The 25,325-nt window shown below is 39.2% G+C and overlaps 1 protein-coding gene across 2 annotated transcripts in view; it reads left to right on the forward strand.

Annotated features, from left to right (window-relative positions):
- Positions 1-25,325, forward strand: part of BMAL2 (basic helix-loop-helix ARNT like 2) — a 102,054-nt gene that overhangs the window by 29,448 nt on the left and 47,281 nt on the right. The window contains exons 2-5 of one of the 2 annotated variants that reach the window (XM_070453835.1): positions 11,687-11,828; positions 14,735-14,836; positions 20,496-20,536; positions 20,858-20,987. In XM_070453835.1, the coding sequence (XP_070309936.1) occupies positions 11,687-11,828; positions 14,735-14,836; positions 20,496-20,536; positions 20,858-20,987 (415 nt within the window). The remainder of the gene's footprint in view (positions 1-11,686; positions 11,829-14,734; positions 14,837-20,495; positions 20,537-20,857; positions 20,988-25,325) is intronic. The other variant, XM_070453834.1, reaches the window with a different exon arrangement.

Consider the following 25,325-nt stretch of genomic DNA (forward strand, 5'->3'; position numbering starts at 1 on the left):
CAGGTTAAAATTCCAGCACCCCTGACTTTAGATTAAATTTCTTCTATCCCAAAGGAAAGATCTTTGGGGCGCATATTAGATATGATAAGATCAGAAGAGCAATAGTCCTTGAATGGCTCACAATTAAACAATCTGGCAGTCAGAAATGCTTTACAAAGGAGAGGAACACTCTGATGATGAACAGGCCTGGGGGCTTCCTTGGACTTGAGGCATCCAATTCTATTTTCCCCTGTATGAGCCCTGGAGAAGGAAATGGCAACCCACTCCAGTATTCTTGCCTGGAAAATTTCATGGATAGAGGAGCCTGGCAGGCTACAGTCTGTGGGATCACAAAGAGTCAGACACAAATGAGTGACTAACACTTACTTACCTAACCACGCAGAGCTTTCTTCAAGGGAAGCAACTGAATAGAGCTTCAAGAAAATAAATACTTCTTAGAATGCAGCTTCAGTCAACCCCTGAAACTTCACCCACTTGCCAAAGGTGTCACATGTTTCAATAAGCAGAAGAGTGGAAGTACCAGTGGCACACATGCCATCTTAGGGAAAGACCTTCAATGCCAGTTTTTGGATGTGTAAAAGCAGGATGCTAGTTTATTTCTGAATGCAAAGTGTCTGCATCAGAAGACCTTGTCTGGGTGTCAGTGTGGTTTCCTTCATTTTTCTCCCTGTAGGTAGACCCATGTAGAAGTCCTGCTTTTGAATCAAAGATCAGATTCTCTTCCTCTTCCATGGTGACTGAGGCTGAGATTGTGGAAAAAGGTCATCACAGATACAGTTCTTCCTGAATAGGAAGGCATGTATTGGGGTCTGAAATTGAGTACTCTTCAAAAAGAGTAGGGGTATTTGAACTGTGAAGGCTCTATTGACAAATTCTATCTAAGAGAATGGATGGAAATTGGGAAAATTACCTGATTAGACTGCTGTATCTCAACACCCTGTATGAGCTCCTATTTTTGAGCAAGCTACTCTGCTGGCTTCAGTTACGACCAGTCTGGCTAAATATCTGCTTTTATTCAGGGTTCGTTTGGCTCTTTGAATTGAAACATAGGAAAGACGGCCGTGGAAGACTTACTTGCTTCCATGAAGAGTTGTAAGGACTCATGGATAAATGTCTTGATAGGCTTACATGAAATACCAGTGAATCTAAACCTCGTCCCTGCTGTGAATTTTCTAGGTAATCTGCATTTCTGGATGGTCCATGATGATTAGGTATCTGGTTTCTGGTCTGATAGGTGTTCTGTCAATTTAGTGTGCATTCTGTTTGATGTACGAGAAGGTAAAATTTGTTCTGAAAAAGTCCAGTTTTACTGATCAGACTCATATCAGCAGATGCATTTTCTAATATTTGACTGTTGTATATTCTCCGGATACATTACCTAAATGTCATTTTTAATGATAGTGTTGTTGTTTAGTTGCTAAGTCATGTCCGACTCTTTCGTGACCCCATGGCCTGTAGCCTGCCAGGCTCCTCTGTCCATGGGATTTCCCAGGCAAGAGTACTGGATTGGGTCGCCATTTCCTACTCCAGGGGATCTTCCTAACCCAGGGGTCAAACCCATGTCTCCAGTATTGGCAGGCAGATTCTTTACCACTGAGTCACCAGGAAAGCCCAATGATAGTGTAGAATTATACTAAATGTATTTGTTTCACTTCCTGTTAATGGTGTTCTCTCAGCCTGAAATACCCATCCAAAAAATGTTTTCAAATGTTACTCCCTCCCTAAAACAGACTTAAGTGCCCTTCCCTCTGTGTTCTGGCAGGATGAACTCATAAACTTGTACCAAATACATTCTGCATTTGGTTTCTATGTCTGTACATCTGCATATGCACAAACGTATACAGATTTATAAACTTCTTGACGAAAATTGAAAAAGTAGAGTGAAAAATTTGGCTTAAAACTCACCATTCAGAAAACTAAGATCATGGCATCCAGTCCCATCACTTTGTGACAAATAGATGGGGAAACAATGGAAACAGAGAGAGACTTTATTTTTTCGGGCTCCAAAATCACTGCAGATGGTGACTGCAGCCATGAAATTAAAAGATGTTTGCTCCTTGGAAGAAAACCTATGACCAACCTAGACAGCGTATTAAAAAGCAGAGACATTACTTTGCCGACAAATGTCCGTCTAGTCAGAGCTATGGTTTTTCCAGCAGTCATGTATGGATGTGAGAGTTGGACTATAAAGAAAGCTGAGCACTGAAGTATTGATGCTTTTGAACTGTGGTGCTGGAGAAGACTCTTGAGAGTCCCTTGGACTGCAAGGAGATCCAACCAGGATTTCCTAAAGGAAATCAGTCCTGAGTATTCATTGGAAGGACTGATGTTGAAGCTGAAACTTCAATCCTTTGCTTGATGCAAAGAACTGACTCATTGGAAAAGACCTTGATGCTGGGAAAGATTGAAGGCAGGAGGAGAAAGGGGCAACAGAGGGTGAGATGGTTGGATGGCATCACCAACTCAATAGACATGAGTTTGAGCAAGCTCTGGGAGTTGGTGATGGACAAGGAAGCCTGGTGTGCTGCAGTCCATGGGGTCACAAAGAGTCAGACACAACTGAATGACTGAACTGAACTGAACTGAACTGAACTGAACTGAGGTCAGGTACTAAATCTTAACCCTTTTAAACATATTGTCTACCTGGTTCGACTCTTAATAATTATTGTGAAATAATACAGTGTTTTTAATCTCTGCCGAGTAAAAGCTTTTTCACCATTTGTACATTCATAGCAAGTTGGTTTTTTTCCTGTAGTGCCAATTAATATTTCATTTCTATTATGTGACTAAGCATCTTCCAGTAACTTGTCAGTGGAAAGAAGCAGTATTTGGTTTCCATTGTAACGAATTAGCACAAACCTGTGAAACAGCTACTGCTTGTTATTTCAGAAAGCTACTTCTGATTGACAAATCTCATGCCACATAATATCTTTTCTTCCAGAAAACAATCAGGTGCATTTTTTCCCTTCTGTGGAAGAAAAGTGATAAAAAAAAAGAAGTAATGATAGGGAGTAGGCCTCCTTGTTTGTGAAGTAGGTACCGTGGGAAATTGCATATTCTTTATTGTGGGAATTTCATCATTCCTAGCAGCCCAAATATGTGAATCTGGAAATCCCAATTTTCCACCCCTTTCAGTTTCTCTTTTGAATGTCTGTGGGTAATGAAATGAAAGGTGATTCATTCCTTCAACAAACCCTAAAAACTGTATGTCTGGCACTGTGCTAAGGTTTGGAGCTAGAAAGATGACATGGTCCTGAAAACTAAAAGCTTCCAGTGTTGGAGCTTACAACCAAATAGAGGATCTGTGCTAAGCTAAACCAAATAGAGGATCAACCAAATAGAGGACCTCATAAATCTTTCCCCTGCCTCTTTTTTTGTTGATTCCATGGGCTGAACACCATTTGACATCCTAAAGAGTAGTATCTTAATGAAGCAACCAAAAGCACCAGAAGCAATTAAATTTAAAGTGAAAGCACTTAGTACTGAGAAGGACACAGAATCAATTTTCTGGTGTTCTTGAAAAAAGTGCATAACCTGAATTTAGTCATCAGGGAATAACAGAAAAAGCTAAACTGAGAGACAGCCTATACAATACTTGCTAACTACCCTTCAAAAATATCAATAAAGATGAAAGAAAACAAGATGTTTTTTAAAAAACTGAAGACAATTAATAGGCACTTTTTTTTTAACCTAGCATTATTGAGATTCTTTCATGCTGACTATATCAGTACTACATTCATTTTTACTACTCTTAGTATTCTATCCAGTGAATAAACAATTTATCCATTTGTTGAGGGAAATTAAAGAGTTTCTGGTTTTCTCATTAATTTTTGTTGTTCAGTTGCAAGCCATGCTGTGAAGGTATTTCTTGTACATGTCTCCTAAGATAGAGGTCCCCCACCTTGGGCTACATGGCAGGAGGTGGATGGCAGGTGAATGAGCGAAGTTTCATCTGTATTTACAGCTGCTCCCCATCCCTCACATTACCACCTGAGCTCTGCCTCCTGTCGGATCAGGGGCAGCATTCGATTCTCACAGGGGTGTGAACTGTAACCCTAAAGTCAAGGCAGAATATCCTGAGATTGCTGCAAAATAGAAATAAAGAGCACAAGAAATGTAATGTGCTTAAATCATACTGAAATCATCCCCCACCTCTGGTCCATGGAAAACTTGTCTTCCATGAAAACAGTGTCTGGTGTGGAAATAGTTGCAGACCGCTGTCGTAAGACATATAAGAGTTTCTCCATATACTTAGGAATGAAACACTAAACCATGTTATTTGCATATGTTTCACTTTATTAGTGAAAATAAAATAAAACTAATGCAAAAATAGTTTCCAAAGTACTTGTAGCAATTTATTTTCCCACCAGCAGAGCTTTCCATTTCTGTTTCCATTGCTCTGCATTCTCACTTACACTTGGTATCATTAAACTTTGCATTTGCAGTCATTAGACAGGTATGCAGTATGTCACTATAGTTTACTTTGGATTTTCCTGATTACTAGTGAAACTGAGTATCTTTTCATTTTTGTATTGATAATTGGAATTTCTTTTATGAAGTGCCCATTAAAGTCTTTCCAGTTTTCTGCAGGCTTGTTGTATTGGTCTTTTTCATATTGATGCAGTGGCGTTCTTTATACCGTCCACATAGTAACCCTTTACTGTTTATATGTGTAGCACTTACCTTCTCCCAGTTTGTGACTTTTAGTTTCCTTCTCTTTATAGTGCCTTTGGATGAATATTAACTTAATTTTAAGATGATTTTAGTCAGTATTTTCCTTTATTGTTTTTACATTTTACGTTTGGGAAATTCTTTCTACACCAGTAGCTTATTCTGTCTCCTTCAGAGTATTCTCTGTTAATTTTGGCCTTTTATGTTTAGGTCTTTAATCTAGTTGAATTGAATTTTTATATTTGGTTTGGTTTTTATATTTGGCATAAGGTAAAGAATCTGACTTTATTCTTTTTTGTAGAGAAAATAAGTTGGCACAGGGTTATTTATTAAAAAGCTGGACTCCTCATGCTGATTTGAAAGTCCACCTCTGACATTTAGCAGATGTCCATATTTATGTGTCTGGGCTCTCCATTGTTTTCTTTTGGTCTGTCTATATCTCCACACCAATAGCACCCTGTCTTAATTACCAAAGTTTGATAACGCTTGATATATGAGAGGCCCAGTCCTCTCACATTTCCCTTGGCTGGTCATAAGTCATTGCACTACCATATATATATTTTATATTCAGCTTTTGAAGTTCCACCAAAAAAGAGAATATTTTGAGAGAAATTACACATCCATTTTAGGAGAATTGAAATATTTATGATATTGAGGCTTCCCATCCATAAACATGATATATTCTTCCGTTTATTTGAATCTTTTTCAATGTTTTAAATAAATTTTTATAATTTTCTCCAGAAGGACCTTATACATTTTTATTAGGTTATACATTTATTCTTGTACATTTGTTCTTTATGTACTCTATATTTTTTGAAGTTATTGTAAATTATATTTTTTAAGTATTATTTTCTTATATTATGTTACTGGTGAATAGAAAGGCAGTTGATTTTTGTGTATTGACTTTATATATAGCCAATATATATATTGATATAGCTATATATATATATTGATCCATTCCCTAATTTTAATAATTTATATGTTGACTATTTTGGGTTTTCTATATTCTGAATCATATCATTTCCCAATAATGATATTATTTTTTCTTTCTTTCCGATTCTTATTCTTCAAGGATAGTTTCTTGCCTTATTCCACTGACAGGTCTATTAATAATACAGTGTTGAAAGATGTTCTTTTGTTGTTGTTTTGTTTAATGTTTTTGTTTCTGATTGTAAAAGATTTTTTCAATGTTTCTTCATTAGTATTTCTGAATCTTTTAAGATAATCATATTTTTTCAACGAGCTCTTATTTTGGTAAGTTATATTCATTAATTTACTAATATTAAACCAGTATTACATTCCTGGGATAGAACTATCTTGGTCATGATGGGTTATTCTTTCTATACATTTCTGAGTTTTTGTTAATATTTTGTTAAGATTTTTATATCTTTGTTCATAGATGAGATTAGGCCTATAGTTATCCTATCTTGTACTGCCATTGTCAAATTTTAATATCAAATTTATGTAAACCTTATAAAAAGATTTGAGGGACAAAGAATTCCTTCTTCTTCTATGAAAATGGAAGTGTTAGTCGCTCAGTCATGCCCGATTCTCTGCAAACACATGGACTGCAGCCTCCAGGCTCCTCTGTCCATGAGATTTCCCAGGCAAGAATACTGAAGTAGGTTGCCATTTCCTTCTCCAAGGGATCTTTGCAACCCAGGGATTGAACCCGGGACTCCTGCCTTTCAGGCAGATTCCTTACTGTCTGAGCCACCAGCAAAGCCCCACTGGAATAGAATATGTAAGAAAGAATACAGGAATATTCAGGTTTTTATTTCTTTCTGCTGCATTTTCTCTCGGTTAAAATTCCCCAGGGACAGTTATATGCTATCACTTATATGTAGAATCTTAAAAATAATACAAATGGACTTATTTACAAAGGAGAAACAGACATAAAAAACAAACTTCAGTTCAGTTCAGTTCAGTCGCTCAGTTGTGTCCAACTCTTTGTGACCCCATGAACCGCAGCACGCCAGGCCTCCCTGTCCATCACCAACTCCCGGAGCCACCCAAACCCATGTCCATCGAGTCGGTGATGCCATCCAACCATCTCATCCTCTGTCGTCCCCTTCTCCTGCTGCCCTCAATCTTTCCCAGCATCAGGGTCTTTTCCAATGAGTCAGCTCTTCGCATGAGGCGGCCAAAGTATTGGAGTTTCAGCTTCAGCTTCAACATCAGTCCTTCCAATGAACACCCAGGACTGATCTCCTTTAGGATGGACTGGTTGGATCTCCTTGTGTTTACCAAAGGAAAAGTGAGGGGAAGGGATAAATTAAGAGCATAACATTAACAGATACACACTTCTATATATAAAATAAACAACAGTGATTTACTGTATGGCATAGGGGACCATATTCAATATTTTACATTAGCCTATAAGGCAAGGAAACTGAAAAAGTATATATAAAATTGAATTGAATAACTTTGCTGTACACTTGAAATTAACAAATATTATAAATCAACTATACTTCAAAAACATTCTCTAGTATTTTTTCCATTTCATGTAAATTTTCAAGTATTTAGAATAATGTTTTTCATGAGAATTTATTATCTTTTAAATCTCCAGAGCATCTAAAATTATGACCCCCACCTTCATTCCTATGTTTATTCATATATGCCCTCTTTCTTTTCTTTTTCTTTAAAAAAAAGTCTGGATTGCAAAAGTATGTAGTCAAGAAACACCTGGTATAGTAGGCAAATTTGGCCTTGGAGTACAGAATGAAGCAGGACAAAGGCTAATAGAGTTTTGCCAAGAGAACACACCGGTCATAGCAAACACCCTCTTCAGACAACACAAGAGAAGACTCTACGCATGGACATCACCAGATGGTCAACACCAAAATAAGATTGATTATATTCTTTGCAGGGAAATATGGAGAATCTCTATACAGTCAGAAAATACAAGACCGGGAGTTGACTGTGGCTCGGATCATGAACTCCTTATTGCCAAATTCAGACTTAAATTAAAGAAAATAGGGAAAACCACTAGACCATTCAGGTATGACTTAAATCAAATCCCTTATGATTATACAGTGGAAGTGAGAAATAGATTTAAGGGACTAGATCTGATAGACAGAGTGCCTGATGAACTATGGATGGAGGTTCGTGACATTGTACAGGAGACAGGGATCAAGACCATCCCCAAGGGAAAAAATGCAAAAAGGCAAAATGGCTGTCTGAGGAGGCCTTACAAATAGCTGTGAAAAGAAGAGAAGTGAAAAGCAAAGGAGAAAAGGAAAGATATACCCATTTGAATGCAGAGTTCCAAAGAATAGCAAGGAGAGATAAGAAAACGTTCCTCAGTGATCAAAAAATAGAGGCGAACAACAGAATTGGAAAGACTAGAGATACCAAGGGAACATTTCATGCAAATATGGGGTCAATAAAGGACAGAAGTGGTATGGATATAACAGAAGCAGAAGATATTAAGAAGAGGTGGCAAGAATACACAGAAGAACTATACAAAAAAAGATATTCATGACCCAGAAAATCAAGATGGTGTGATCACTCACCTAGAGCCAGACATCCTGGAATGTGAAGTCAAGTGGGCCTTAGGAAGCATCACTACGAACAAAGCTAGTGGAGGTGATGGAATTCCAGTTGAGCTATTTCAAATCCTGGAAGATGATGCTGTGAAAGTGCTGCACTCAATATGCCAGCAAATTTGGAAAACTCAGCAGTGGCCACAGGAATGGAAAAGGTCAGCTTTCATTGCAATCCCAAAGAAAGGCAATTCCAAAGAATGCTCAAACTACCACACAATTGCACTCATCTCACACACTAGTGAAATAATACTCAAAATTCTCCAAGTCAGGCTTCAACACTATGTGAATGGTGAACTTCCAGATGTTCAAGCTGGATTTAGAAAAGGCCAAGGAACCAGAGATCAAATTGCCAACATCCACTGGATCATTGAGAAAGCAAGAGAGTTCCAGAAAAACATCTACTTCTGCTTTATTGACTACTCCAAAGCCTTCAACTGTGTGGATCACAACAAACTGTGGAAAATTCTTAAAGAGATGTGAGTACCAGACCACCTGACCTGCCTCTTGAGAAATCTGTATGCATGTCAGGAAGCAACAGTTAGAACTGGACATGGAACAACAGACTGGTTCCAAATAGGAAAAGGAGTATGTCAAGGCTATGTATTGTCACTCTGGTTATTTAACTTATATGCAGAGTACATCATGAGAAATGCTGGGCTGTATGAAGCACAAGCTGGAATCAAGATTGCCAGGAGAAATATCAATAACCTCAGATATGCAGATGATACCACCCTTATGGCAGAAAGTGAAGAAGAACTAAAGAGCCTCTTGATGGAAGTAAAAGGAGAGAGTGAAAAAGTTGGCTTAAAGCTCAATGATCAGAAAACTAAGATCATGGCATCTGGCCCCATCACTTCATGGCAAATAGGTGGGAAACAGTGGAAACAGTGGCAGACTTTATCTTCTTGGGCTCCAAAGTCACTGAAAATGGTGACTGCAGTCATGTAATTAAAAAAGGCTTACTCCTTGAAAGAAAAGTTATGACCAACCTAGATAGCATATTGAAAAGCAGAGACATTACTTTGCCAACAAAGGTCCATCTAGTCAGAGCTATGGTTATTCCAGTAGTCATGTATGGATGTGAGAGTTGGACTATAAAGATAGCTGAGCACTGAAGAATTGATGCTTTTGAACTGTGGTGTTGGAGAAGACTCTTGAGAGTCCCTTGGACTGCAAGGAGATCCAACCAGTCCATCCTGAAGGAGATCAGTCCTGAGTGTTCATTTGAAGGACTGATGTTTAAGCTGAAACTCCAATACTTTGGTCACCTGATTGGAAAAACTGACTCATAAGAAAGACCCTGATGCTGGGAAAGATTGAGGGCAGGAGGAAAAGGGGATGGTAGAGGATGAGATGGTTGGATGGCATCACCAACTCAATGGACATGAGTTTGAGTAAACTCCAGGAGTTGGTGATGGACAGGGATGCCTGGTGTGCTGCAGTCCATGGGGTCGCAAAGAATCAGACACGGCTGAATGACTGAATTGAACTGAACTGAACTGAAAAAAAGTCTTGCCATAGGGTTATTAGAGTTTCCAATCTGGAAGAACCTATATTTAGCTTTTTTGATCTGTACTAATTTGTATTCTAATCCAGTATTTCTAGTGTTATTTTAATGATTTCCTTTCTCCTAATTCTTTAGATTTATTTTAGTTAATTTTTCCTGATTTCTTAAAATAAATGATTAACTCATTAAATTTGAAGAGCCTCTTGATGAAAGTGAAAGAGGAGAGTGAAAAAGTTGGCTTAAAGCTCAACATTCAGAAAACTAAGATCATGGTATCTGGTCCCATCACTTCATGGCAAGTAGATGGGGAAACAGTGGAAACAGTGGCTGACTTTATTTTTCTGGGCTCCAAAATCCCTGCAGATGGTGATTGCAGCCATGAAATTAAAAGACGCTTACTCCTTGGAAGGAAAGTGATGACCAACCTAGACAGCATATTAAAAAGCAGAGACATTACTTTGCCAACAAAAGTCTGCCTAGTCAAGGCTATGGTTTTTCCAGTGGTCATGTATGGATGTGAGAGTTGGACTATAAAGAAAGCTGAGCCCCGAAGAATTGATGCTTTTGAACTGTGGTGTTGGAGAAGACTCTTGAGATTCCCTTGGACTACAAGGAGATCCAACCAGTCCATCCTAAAGGAGATCAGTCCTGGGTGTTCATTGGAAGGACTAATATTTAAGCTGAAGCTCCAATGCTTTGGCCACCTGATGCGGAGAGGTGACTCATTTGAAAAGACACTGAGGCTGGGAAAGATTGAGGGCAGGAGGAGAAGGGGACGACAGAGGATGAGATGGTTGGATGGCTTGATGGACATGGGTTTGGGTGAACTCCGGGAGTTGGTGATGGACAGGGAGGCCTGGCGTGCTGCGGTTAATGGGGTGACAAAGTCGGACACGACTGAGTGACTGTAATGAACTGAACTGAACTGAACTGAAGGGTTAAAATTTCCCTCTAAGTCAGTTCAGGTTTAATTGAATTTAGTCAATTCAAGACTAAAAATATTCATGTCCTGTGACCTTGTTAACCTATTTCTGGGATACTATCCACAAGAAATAAGTAGAAGATGAAAAGAATTGGCCAGTAGATAAAAGTTTTATACACAAAGATAAAAGCACACTGCATATTTATGATGGAGAAAAAATTAGAAACAAACTTGGATTTCAACAATAGAAGAGTGGTTAACTAGCTATGACACAGCTGCATGATAGCATATTATGCAGTTATTAGAATCATCTATAAAGAATTTGTAATAACACTGTAAAGTTATTATCATAATGATATGTAAATAATGCAGAATATACACTATGATTTCAATTACTATAAAAACAACTATAGAAGAAATTCTAAAAGGAAGTAATTCTAAATAGTAACATTAGTTGGTGAAATTTGGATTTCCCCCTTCCATTCCACCTTTTTATGTTTTCCATATTTCCTGCAATATACATATATATTTGTTATAATTAGGGAAAATAAAGATACAGACTAACAATACATTGTTAACTAATATTTGGTTGTGTATAATTAGTCTTTCATTCCATGTCATTTAAAAAATTATTTACTTTTGGCTGTACTGGGTTTGCATTGCTACCTGTAGGTTTCTCTAGTTGAGGTGAGCAGGAGCTACTGTCTAGCTGTGTGCTGGCTCCTAATTGCGGTGGCTTCTCTGGTTGTGAAGTACAGGCTTTAGGGCACACGGGCTTTAGTAGTTGTGGCAAGTGGGCTCTGGAGCAGAGGCTCATTGTTGTGGCACATGGGCTTAGTTGTGCCACTAAGATGTGTGCACTGTGGCATATGGCAGGGGATTCTCAACCACTGAACCACCAGAGAAGTCCCCCATTTTATTGTTTACTTGACATTTTAAAATATCAAAGTATAAAGCCATTTAAAATATGTGATCTAGATATATAAAGTGAAAATTAATGTTTCAAACAGATGCTTTATTGCAGTTTATGTCTCACAGGTAAAGTATTGATGGAAGGGAACCAGTGCATTGCTTCTGTGGTTTCCAGTCATCTAAGCCCCTGGACTAAACCAATATCCTTCAGCCCACATGTGACAGAGTTGCCAAGAAAACAAAGACGGAGTGATTCAGACCCATCGCAGTAAGTGAGTTTGTTCCTGTAACCCCAGGAAATCTTCAACCCTAGGGAGAAAAGAAAAATATTACTTTTTAAACAAATTAAAACCTTTAGTTTCTTTTTGTTTTTTTAAATTGAAATGTAGTTGATTTATAATTTTGTGTTAGTGTCTGGTGAATAGCCAAGTGATTCAGTTATACAGATACATATATATTCTTTTCTATTATGATTTAATTATATGGATGTTAAATACTTGTGCTGACCTGTACAATAGGACCTTGTTGCTTATCCATTCTAGATTGTCTATAATAGTTTGCATCTGCTAGTCCCAAATTCTCAATTCACACCCCCTCCTTGGCAACTGCAAGTCTGTTCTCTATGGCTGTGAGTCTATTTCTGTTTTGTAGATAGGTTCACTTGTGTCATATTTACATTCTACATATAAGTGACATCATGTGTTATTTGTCTTTTTCTTTATGACTTAGTTTGCTAGTATGATCATCACTAGGTCCATCCATGTATCAGCAGAATGCATTATTTCATTCTTTTTTATCCCTAAGTAATATTCTGTTGTGTGTGTGTATCTTCTTTAGAAAAAGATTACTTTTAAATTATTATTTTAAATTACATGGTAATTAAAAATTTGGACAGGGTAGATTATTTTTCCACCCGGCTGCTACCTCTGTCATTGACTGATCCAACTCTTAAGGTTATTAGCTATCCAGGAAGGTCAACTGGGATCTGAAAGACATAGGAACTTGAGGTTAATTTGCTTAACAGTTAAGGTCACAGCAAGATATTTGCCTTCCTAATTGAAATACTTAACCTTGAGGAAAACATCTTGCATGTTTGGCTGAAAATAATCACAACTTGCTTCTTGATTTACTCATCGTTTATGTAACAACCAACCCTTGGTTATCTGTGGCAACTTTAATCAATTAAAGCTCTTGTTTTCCATGTTTATTAAGCTAAGTAGATAATAAAATCAATGTTGAGAATACTCTCTATCTCCTTGTTCATTTGTTGCCTAATGCAGCTTGCAGTTTCAAATATTCTTTAATGATCTCCCCAAACATAGGGTTTTTATAGTGAAAATAATAGGGCAAGATAAATATAACAATTGAGAGCAATTCATTTTAAGCTGGTACTTTCTCTACATGGACGTGAAAGTTGATGACCATTCTGAATCATGAGTGGTGGGAAAAGTCCTGAGTAGGGGACAAGATGAGGATGTAATGAAATACCCAACTCTTTTTAACTCAGTTCTTCCTAGTACACTTTATAATTTAGCTTCAGTTTCCAAGATGGCAGAATCAGTGTTATTCAACTGTAAGGACCCACACACTTCCCAAGCCACATATAAATGTATATAAAGATTGTATGCATAAAAGTATATAAAGGTTATATACTATTTTTGATTGTCTGTATTCTCTTAGTCTCTTCCAATAAAGTGGATGATTATAAATAACTACAGCTGACCAAGTGACAGTCTACCTAGAACTGTTTGCTTTTCTACATCCTTGATTACCAGGTGGTAGTCCCTTTCCCTGGTGGCTCTGGGCTTCCCAGGTGGTCCTAGTGGTAAAAGAACCCGCCTGCCAGTGCAGGAGAAGTAAGAGATGCAGGTTCGATCCCTGGGTCAGGAAGATCCCTGGAGAAGGAAATGGCAACCCACTCCAGTGTTCTTGGAGCCTGGAGAATCCCATGGACAGAGGGACTGGTGGGCTATGGGCCATAGCGTTTCAGAGTTGGATATGACTAGAGAGACTTAGCATGCATGCAGTACAGTACTCATTCACCTTGAGCTAGAAATCACTGTTAGTCCTTTTTATTTTCTTCTTTTTTCTTTAGAATCTTAAGTACCATTGTTCTTTCTTAATATTTAAATAAGAATATGACTTTAAAGTGAGAACTAGAGTCACACAATAGAACTTGCATCACACATGTCCCACAGGGGCCATAGTTGAGACCTTACAGTGGTTTTGAGAGTGATTGGAAAAATGAGGGCAGTGACAAGGGAAATACTAGAAATATCAGTTCAATATCAGTTCAGTTCAGTCACTCAGTCGTGTTTGACTCTTTGCTACCCCATGGACTGCAGCATGCCAGGCTTCCCTGTCCATCAGCAATGCTGGGAGGTTGCTCAAACTCATGTCCATTGAGTTGGTGATGCCATCCAACCGACTTATCCTCTGTTGTCCCATTCTCCTCCTACCTACAATCTTTACCAGCATCGAGGTCTTTTCTAATGAGTCAGTTCTTCATATCAAGTGGACAGAGTATTGGAGTTTCAGCTTCAGCATCAGTCTTTCCAATGAATATTCAGGGTGGATTTCCTTTAGGATTGACTGGTTTGATCTCCTTTCCAAGGGACTCTCAAGAGTCTTCTCCAACACCACAGTTCAAAAGCATCAGTTCTTTGGCACTCAGCTTTCTTTTATGGTCCAACTCTCACATCCATGCATGACTACTGGAAAAAACCATAGCTTTGACAATATGAACCTTTGTCAGCAAAGTCTCTGCTTTTTGACATATTGTCTAAGTTTATCATAGCTTTTCTTCCAAAGAACAAGCATCTTATTAATTTCATGGCTGCGGTCACCATCTGCATTGATTTTGGAGCCCTAGAAAATATAGTGACAATATACTGACAGATAATGGCTTTCTGGCAGAAGGCAACCCTGAAGATTATTTATTACACACATTTTAGAAAATGAAGCAGCTACAACTCAGAAACATCAAGTGCCTCGCCCAACATTATCCAGCTAGTTGGAATGCCTAATTGTCAGTGTAGTGGTTTCCTATTTACACCCTACTTCCTGTCTCTCTGCAGCTGGACAGGGGAGGGTGTTTCTAGCACATGAAGACAGCCATGCTGTCCAATTTTCAGCATATCTGGTAGGGATGACCCAAGGCCTCCTCCCTTCCAGGTCAGGAATCATGAAAGAAAAAGTGGTGGAAAAACTTTCTCAGAATCCCTTTACCTGTCTCCTTTCAACAAGGGTAGAAATGTCACCATCCAGTTGCAGCAGGTAAGTACTGGACTCTCACGTGACATAATTTCTACTTGAAGAGCACATAGAGTGGGCAGCAGAAAGTGAGTGTACACCCCCTGATTTGCTCATTATCTATCCCAGAACTTCTCCACTCTGCCCCCAATCCTTCTTTCATCTCACCATTTTCCATTCTAATGAAATAAGGGATGTCAAAGTGCTTTAGGAATTTTACAAAGTACTGACTGTGAAGCATCCTTCCCAGAGACTCCGGGCATGAGGTTGATTTCACTGGTGGAACCTCCAAACGCTGGATATTTTTAAATAGAAGAGAATGTGCGAAAAGTTTCACCCTTTCTGCAGCACTGTAGGTAGGATTTGAATGGAGGACTGCTTCTTTAAAAGGGTCATTGATGAAGATTCCTTGGAATGCAATCATTAAATGTTTATTGAGTATCTACAATGTGATATCTACATTAAACATTTATTGAGTATCTACAATATATCCACTGCGTGTTGCCGTCCATGGTGTTGCAAAGAGTCAGACACGACTGAGCGATTGAATTGAATTGAATAATGTGATACCCAGTAGACGAGGAGAAAGACATAGATAAGGCACAAGAAATTTGTACAAATGGGAAAGATACAAAGAATTATTACATATCATGATAATTTCCATAAGAGGGACCGTAGGTATTATGGCAGCAAGACAAGTTGGGTGTTTAAATAATAATGAGATCAGAAGTGAAGAACAGCTTCCTGGACATGTTGACGACAGCTAATTTTGAGTGAAAAATGAGGATGAGCCATTCAGAGCAGAAGTAGAAAAGGTATTTCAGGCAGTAGGAACAGCGGTGCAGAAGCACAGAGTATGAAGCAGCGCACTGCTGATCAGCAAACAAGTAATTGTCAGAGTAGGGCAGAGGACATGCCAGGAGGTGGGTGAGCTGTGAGACTTGAGGGATAAACTTGGACTAGGTTATGAATGTCTGCTGAACTAAAGCAAACTGAGAAATGAAAGTGTTAGTCGCTCAGTCGTGTCTGACTCTTTGCAACCCCATGGCCTCTAGCCACCAGGCTCCTCTGTCCATGGAATTCTCCAGGCGAGAATACTGGAGTGGGTTGCCATTCCCTTCTCCAGGGCATCTTCCCGCCTGAGGGATCGAACCCGGGTCTCCTGCACTGCAGGCAGATTCTTTACTGTCTGAGCCACCAGGAAAGCCTGAAAAGTGTCTTAAATGCAATAAGGAAAATGGAGGGATTTTGAGAACTTGATCAGATTATGTGTTTAAAACTTTTGTTTACCTTTGTGCTTTGCCGGCCTGCCTGTCCTGTCGCCCCCGGGGCCCCTTTGGCTTTTTACAAATAAAGACCCTTTTGTAAAAAAAAAAAAAAAAAAAAAGCTTTTTTATTGTAGTAAAATATATGTGACATAAAATTTGACATCTTAACCACTTTTAAGTGTACAGTTCAGTGGCATTAATTACATTCACAGTGTTGTACCATCATCAGCACTGTCTGTTTCTAAAACTTCTCCACCACCCCAGCCAGAAACACTGTACCCATGAAACAATAGTTCTCCCATCCTTTCCCTGGCCCCTGGTAACCTCTCACCTACTTTCTAGCTCTGAGAATTTGCCTATTCTAGATATGTCATCTAAGTGGAATCATACAATATTTGTCCTTTTATCTCTGGCTTATTTCACTTAGTGTAGTGTTTTTAAGTTTCACCTTCATTGTAGCGATGTAGCAGAACTTCATTCTTTCTTTATGGCTGAATCATATTCCATTGTATATATATGCCACATTCTATTTATCCATTCATTTGTTGGTGGCATTTGGGTTGTTCCCACTTTTTGGCTGTTGTGAATAATACTGCTATGAACATTGGTGCACAAGTGTCTGAGTCTCTGCTTTCAATTTCAGTTCTTTTGATTGTATACCTACAAGTCAAATTGCTGGGTCAGATGGTAATTCTATGTTTAGTGTTTGAAGAACCACCAAACTGTTTCCCACAGTACCTTCACCATTTTACATTCCCAGCAGAAATGTGTGAGGGATCCAATTTCTGCATACCCTTGCTGACACTTGTTACTTTCCATTAGAAAAAGAAGCTATCCTAGTAACTGTGAAGTGGTACAGATTTATATTTTTAAAGGAGCACTCAGGAAACAGTATGGAGGATGGACTGAAGGAGGAAAATCCATCAAGCAGAGAAAACAGCGGAGATGGTTGCTAGGGAATGGGTTTTCTGAGCACTGGTCCAAGAGAGTAGCCTGGCCAGGAAGGGCCTGTAGAGGGAGGGGCATATTATGACACATTAGAAGATAGGAGCTCTAAGATTTCATTCTTGTTCATAGGAAGAGTAGGAATTTAAGAAGCATCCAAATTTTCTGACTTGGACCTGGATGGAGGATGGTATTTCATTCACTGATATTGAGGGGAAGATGATGAATTCAGTTTTGGCTACAAGGAGAATGTGACATATATGGGAATCTTTAAGTAGGCAGTTGGATATAAGGGTCTGGAACTCAGGGTTGAGGCGTGGCCTGGAGATGGAGATTCAGACACCATTAACATATAAAGAACAAGAGTGGTGACTGGCATGGATGCGGGTATGGGTGCAGGGAAGATGGGGGAGGCGCAGGGAGGAGGGGGGCCTACCCAAAATGTGAGGAGATGGGGCTATAAAATGAGCACAGTATCTCAGAAGGGAAAGGAAGAGTTTCAAAAAGGAGAAAGGCATGGAAAGCAGCAAATTGGAGGAGTGTTTTGACCGTATTTTCTTCCAATTTCATTTGTTTTTGCTTGATTTATGAGGAGAGCCTACATTTCATTCAAAATGCAGTGAAAGTAGTTTTCAAGGAAAGCTCCACTGTGTTTTAAAAAAGTTATATTACTTAGTATAAGAAACTACACTAAGAAAACGCATCTAAGTAATGTGAATATTATTAATATCAGTGAGCTTATTAAAATTCATAAGTAAAAATATCTTTACTATAGACCAAATGCCAGCATGGAGAAGACATACAAAGAGCAAATTTACTAATTGTCCGGGTTCATGTTGCAAAGGAATGAAGTGTTTGACTAATGAGATCATGCATGCCTTTTTTCTGTTCTGCACAGGACCATTAAAGTGTATTTTGATTTTTTAAGTACAGTAGATTTGGATTTCATCAAGGAGGCAAATTTAGTCAGTGAGTTAATTTGCTAAGATATGTATAATCAAAGCAAAAGCATGATTTAAAACAGTTTAAACTTTACCTTTTGAAATTGAAGTAATATATATCTATATATGGGGCTTCCCTGGTGGCTCAGCGGTAAAGAATCTGCCTGCAATGCAGGAAACCCGGGTTCGATCCTTGGGTCAGGAAGATCCCCTGGGTGGGGCATGGCAACCCACTCCAGTATTCTTGCTTGGAGAATCCCATGGACAGAGGATCCTGGCAGGCTACAATGCATGGTCACCAAGAGTCAGATAAGACTGAGTGACTAACAACATTTTATCCTAGGAGGATAATCGAAGATGCATGCACCACAGTGGTATTAGGCACACTATTTATAATATTGAAAAATTAGAATATTGAGATATCTAGTAATAGAAAATTATTAAATAAATTATAGCATAGCTAACCAATGGGCCACTATTTAGTCATTAAAAATTATGTTCTTCAAGAATTTTGAAGCTAGGAGAAATATTTATGTTATAGTGTTAGGTGAATCAGATAAGACATGAAAAATTTTACACTGTCATCTGAATTTTGTTTTATATATTTATATCAATATGTACACAATATAGAACACAAATCTATGTAAATAGCCTCCATGCTCCACAACTCCTCCCCCACCCCCCATGACTAAGTTAAATAGTCAAAGCTGTTTTCGTATGTATCTAGATACAAGTCTGGGCTTTCCAGGTGACTCAGTAGAAAGAATCCACCTGCCAATGCAGGTTCGATCCCTGGGTCAGGAAGATCCCCTGGAGAAGGTCATGGCAACCCACTCCAGTATTCTTGCCTGGAGAATCCCATGGACAGAAGAACCTGGTGGGCTACAGTCCATGGCGTCACAAAGAATCGGACACGACTGAGCAGCTCAGCACACACACAGATGCATGTCTACGAAAGACGTGGAGGGGAGACCCGTTAAAATGTCGATTGTGATTATTTCCAGATGAGATTATGGAAGCTTTGCCGTGAATTTTTAAAATGCCCTTTCAAAAATTAATGCACTTGGGAGTATATATTTTAAAACACATATCTGAAGAAAAAACTACTCAGCCTGCATGAATTTTTAACGTGGAAAGTATTTCATCACCATCACTTTGGTAGTGATCTGGTGACTACATTCTGAATAAATAAATACACTGCCACATATGTACATGTATGTAAGTATATATATATAAATATTTATACACACATATATACACTTAGAATATTCTGCTAAGGCATATACTAATGTGAAAATTAATATTATTGGCAAGTAATCTGTTTCCAGTTTTTTAAATTATTTCTTATTGTCTAGATCGATTTTCAGACAAAATTAAAGGTCTTAGAGTTTTAATAAATTTTCAGGCTATGTAACAGAGCTATTACAATGTTTTTGGCTAAGCCATCCATTGTTTTAAAAATAGCTATTTTATTTAATGTTATTTCTGTGAATATACTCCTTTTCAAGATTGGCATGGCATAATTTCTAAACAGAGCAGCAATTATTATTCACTGTTGCTTCACATAGTTATTGTTACCTGATGGAGATGAGGTACATGTCAGCTTTGGTACAAGGGCAGCTCACCCAGACAATAATAATTATTTCAAAAAAAAATAATAATAATCATTTCAACTAGGAGCTCAGGGTAGCATGTATAACTAAAGACTTAATAGGAATTAGGATGATTGAACTTAATCTCACATTTATTTCTCAAGAATTACTGAAGATCTATTTCATGTAGTTTGATACTTTATCTTGCTTTTTTGAAGAAAGGAAGATGGTAAACAGCAAGTAAAAATGAAGTCCTTTGGGTACAATGAACCATTGAGAGGGTATATGGTGGGTGGGGAAGGTCACATATGCAGACCATTAGCTGAAACAAACAGTGATGTCAAGATAGAATAGATTCAGGAATATTAGGTTTTTCTCATATGTTCTGCTCTGAGATGTAGTGATCATCATATACCTTATACCTTTTTTCTTTATCTACTTGGATAACATTTTGGCTTATATGTCTTTAACTTTTTCTTAGAATAGCTATTTATTAAAAATAGCTATTATTTCTTTGAAGCACTAGAGAAAACCTAATTCATCCAATAAGCAAATCAGAATTACTTACAAGGAGCTTCTGATTATTAGGAATCCATCATCATAAATTCTGTCAATTGTTTCATCATGCTCTTTCAACATCAAAAAATATTTTTCTACCTCTGGCAACATGGCCAGATCTCAATTTTGCTTTTTCTCCATTTATTCTTTTTTTTTTTTTAATAAGACTTCATGAAACACTGACATGGTTCAAAGTGACAGTAGCTGCTCACAGGATTAAGAGCCAGAGCCCTGATAAATTATTAAGCAGAAAACTGTCCTCTGGGTAGATATACCTTTCTTTAACAAAATTCTCCAAGAAATCTTTTCAAGTGCACCCCCTTCAAGTAAAGTACCTTATTCAAAAACTGGCTATCTCACCTTCCTCTCTGTTTCCTAGCTCCCAGCATCACCATTCCTTGTTCCCAACTGATGAGAACTGTTCTCATCAGTTCTCATCTCCCTCAAATCCTGGCTCTAAGAGAAGACTTCTGCTCTATGTTCCTGGAATCGGGCAGTTCTATCTGCTGCTACTGTGTGTGTTAATGGGTAATACTGTTAGAAAGAAGAGGTGAACATCCTTCACCTTAGAGGATAACTATTACATTTTTAAAACATAAATCTTTAATATAAAAATTGTTCTTGAATAGACCATAGTATCCCCTTTATCGATCACAGCCTTGTCATGGTAAAGGTACCTGCATAACTCAATGAAACTATGAACCATGCCTTGCAGGGCCACCCAAGACAAATGGGTCATAGTGAAGAATTCTGATGAAACATGGTCCACTGGAGGAGGAAATGGCAACCCACTCCAGTGTTCTTGCCTGGAGAATCCCATGGACAGTATGGAAAAGCAAAAAGATATGACACCAGAAGATGAGCCCCACAGGTTGGTAGGTGTCCAGTATGCTACTGGAAGAGCAGAGGGCAATTATTAATAGTTCCACAAAGAATAAAGCAGTTGGGCCAAGTGGAAACAATGCTCAGTTGTGGATGTGTCTGGTGATAAAAGTCAAGTCTGATGCTATAAATTGCAATATTGCATAGGAATCTGGAATATTAGGTCCATGAATCAAGGTAAATTGGACATGGTCAAGCAGGAGATAGCAAGATTGAATGAACACTGACATCTTAGGAACCAGTGAACTAAAAAGGATGAGAATGGGTGGATTTAATTCAGATGACCCTTGTATATACTACTATGGGGAAGAATCACTTAGAAGAAATGGAGTAGCCCTCATTGTCAACAAAAGTGTCTGAAATGCAGTATTTGGATGCAATCTCAGAAATGACAGAATGATCTCAGTTCATTTCCAAGCAAACCATTCATAATCACAGTAATCCAAGTCTATGCCCCAACAGGAGAGAAGAGAAGTGAAAGGCAAAGGAGAAAAGGAAGGGTATACTCAATTGAATGCAGAGTTCCAGACAGTAGCAAGGAGAGACAAAAAGGCCTTCTTAAATGAACAATGCAAAGAAATAAGAGGAAAACAACAGAATGGGGAAGACTAGAGATCTCTTTAAGAAAACTGGAGCTATCAAGGGAACATTTCATGCAAGGATGGGCATGATAAAGGACAGAAACAGTAAGGACCTAACTTGAGAGTCCCTTGGACTCTCAGGAGCTCAAACCAGTCGATCCTAAAGGAAATCCCTGATTATTCATTGGAAGGACTGATGCTGAACCTGAAGCTCCAATACTTTAGCCACCTGATGGGAAGAGCTGATTCATTAGATAAAAAACCCCGATGCTGGGAAAGATTGAATGCAGGAGAAGAAGGGGATGATAGAGGGTGAGATGATTAGATAGCATCACTGACTCAATGGACATGAATTTGAACAAACTCTGGGAGATAGTGGAGGACAGAGGAGTCTGATGTGCTGTAGTCTCTCTCACTTAAGTCGCTAAGTCCAACTCTTGTGACCCCAAGGACTGTAGCCTGGCAGACTCCTCTGTCCATGGATTCTCCAGGCAAGAATACTGGAGTGGGTTGCCATTTCCTTCTCTAGGAGATCTTCCCGACCCAGGAATCTCCTGCATTACAGGCAGATTCTTTACCAATTGAGCTATGAGGGAAGCCCATGCTATAGTCTATGGGGTTGCAAAGAGTTGGACACGACTTAGTGACTAAACAACAATAACAGCAGACCATAGCATGAGTGAAAGTGAAATTCATTCAGTCGTGTCCGACTCTTTGCGAATCCATGGACTGTAGCCTGCCAGGCATCTCTATCCGTGGAATTTTCCAGGCAGGAATACTGGAGTGGGTAGCCTTTCCCTTCTCCAGTGGATCTTCCCAAGTCAGGAATGGAATGGGAGTCTCCTGCATTGCAGGCAGATTCTTTACCAACTGAGCAATCAGGGAAGCCCTATATGTTTCACAGATGATAAAATATTGGGGTGGGTGTATATCTTTGATTTCAAGAATTAGGTTATTCTACTTTTGACATTTTACTGTGAACATTTGTCTGTCTGTCTTTCCTACAACACACAGATCATGGCAATTCCAGAGTTTCTATATGAGAAAAGTTTGGGGAAGTCAATCTAATGGGAAAGGGGAAAAAATGGGAGATTTGTCCTGATCTATTTTTAGAGACTTTAGATGAAGGAGTGGGAGGAAGGGGAGAAGCACTGATGGAGCTAACAACCACCCCACCCCACCCCCCCCAAAAAAAAGACCTGGCTAATGCCTGGAACAAAGTACATACTTTGGGATGAACGGGATGGCATTCAAAGTAGTAGTTATCCATTCATATACACATTCATGTATGCTAAGTACATCCATTTATGTATGGATGAATGAATGCATGCATGAGCCAACTTTATTTTTGAAGCTGCAGAGCCCTTTGCTTAATGAATTCTTAACAGCAGCTCTATCATACCCCACCCCCACTCCAGGAGTCCCTCAATTTCTGCTTTCTTCCACATGACTCCCAAGACCCTTTCCAAAGTTTCAGACTTTGGGGAGCATAATCTGAGGATCAATTTGCTTGCTCCTAGTTATCTACATTTAATTTGAATGTAGCTTCCCTGATGGCTCAGAGGGTAAAGCGTCTGCCTGCAATGCAGGAGACCTGGGTTCAATCCCTGGGTTGGGAAGATCCCCAGGAGAAGGAAATGGAAACCCACTCTGGTACTCTTGCCTGGAAAATCCGATGGATGGAGAAGCCTGGTAGGCTATCGTCCATGGGGTTGCAGAGTTGGACACGAGTAAGCAACTTCACTTTCACTTTCACTTTAATTTGAATGCCATCCTGTTCATCACAAAGCATGGACTTTATTCCAGGCATTAGCCAAAGGTGAATGATTTTTTTCTGGGGGGGGGGAGCTATGGGGAGGGGGGGTTGTTAGCTCCATCTGTGCTTCTCCCCTTCCTCCCACTCCTCATCTAAAGTCTCTAAAAATAGATCAGGACAAATCTCCTATTTTTTCCCCTTTCCCATTAGATTTACTTACCAAAAACTTTTCTTATATAGAAACCCCAGAGTTTCCCTGATCTGTATGTTGTAGGAGAAACAGACAAATATTCACAGTAAAATGTCAAAAGTAGAATAACCTAATTCTTTAAATCAAAGATATACACCCACCCCTCACATCACCTGTGAAACATGTCTTATCATCAGTGTTATCTTCCTATTAATTGAGAGCATTTTTCTGTCTTTGTGATGCACTAGATAATGGTGCATCTTACAGCTAATGGTGTCTTAGATTTGATGAAATGTGGTAGTGGTATGTTTGATGAAACAAAGTACTGAGGTGGCTTTGAGAGGGATGTTAAAGAGAGCTTCCCAGAAGAATAAGTCACCTGGGTTTGGAAGAGGGACTAGGATTTTTTTCAGGAACATAGGGAGGAAGGACATTCTCATCCTAGAAGAAAAGTGCAAGACATAGAGGACATGTGAGCTGACTTCGTGTGTTGGAGGATAGTAAGTTATCTGGCATTGCTGCTCTACGACATCCAGGGAAAGAATGGAGAGGTGAAACCAGAGATGAAGGCATGAGCCAGGTCATGAGAACACTGGGATGACATTAGGGAGTCTGGACTTTCCTCTTTGGCAATGAAAATGCATGCCAGCACCCATTATGCAATGGGATTCAGTTCAGTTCAGTTCAGTCGCTCAGTCGTGTCCGACTCTTTACACCCCATGAATCGCAGCATGCCAGGCCTCTCTGTCCATCACCAACTCCCGGAGTTTACCCAAACTCATGTCCATCGAGTCGGTGATGCCATCCAGTCATCTCATCCTCTGTTGTCCCCTTCTCCTCCTGCCCCCAATCCCTCCCAGCATCAGGGACTTTTCCAGTGAGTCAGCTCTTTGCATCAGGTGGCCAAAGGATTGGAGTTTCAGCTTCAACATCAGTCCTTCCAATGAACACTCAGGACTGATCTCCTTTAGGATGGACTGGTTGGATCTCCTTGCAGTCCAAGGGACTCTCAAGAGTCTTCTCCAACACCCTTTATGCCATGGGATTAGATGGTTTTATTTTAAAACAATAATTCCGGAAGCCATGGGTAGGATAGAGTAGATAAGGAAGATACTTGAAGAAGCAGTAATATCAATTTCAAAGGCTTTTAGGGGTTTTGCAGTGAGTATCATGGGGCTTCCCAGGTGGCACCATTGTAAAGAATCCGTTTGCCAGTGCAGAAGACATGGGTTCTATGCCTGGGTCAGGAAGATCCCCTGGATAAGGAAATGGCTACCCATTTCAGTATTCTTGCCTGGAGTATTCCATGAACAGAGGAGCCCAGCAGGCTACAGTCCATGGGGTCACAAAGAGTTGGACACAACTGAATGACTAACCCTAAGACAGTAACAGGTGGATGGAGAGAAGCAAAAGACACCTTTAAGAAATAATTTTAAAACAAGAATTTATAGGAGTTTGTGATTATTTGGTTCTTCCAGGTGAAGAAGAATAAAGGGTCTAGCATGAGTCCAGTGGTGTCACCAATCAAGATAAGCCCTATAAAAAGAAAAGGAGTAATCAGGGCTGGCAGAGGAAGAATTAAAATGAGGCCAGTTGCAAAGAATGCATTCAGTTTGGGATTTGTTGAGTTTTAGGGTGCTTTGAATCACTGATGTGCATTCTTCTCGTTCTGAAGGTCTGGAATTGGATGAGGTATGAATGAGATAGGAATTAAATGGTTAAGTAGCTTGTGAGTTGCTGTAAAGCCTTCTGAGAGAATGCAATCTCTCAGGGTGAAGGAAGAGTAGTGCCAAGTAAGGG

This window comes from Odocoileus virginianus, chromosome 23 (assembly GCF_023699985.2).
Source record: "Odocoileus virginianus isolate 20LAN1187 ecotype Illinois chromosome 23, Ovbor_1.2, whole genome shotgun sequence".
Classification (NCBI taxonomy): Eukaryota; Metazoa; Chordata; class Mammalia; order Artiodactyla; family Cervidae; genus Odocoileus; species Odocoileus virginianus.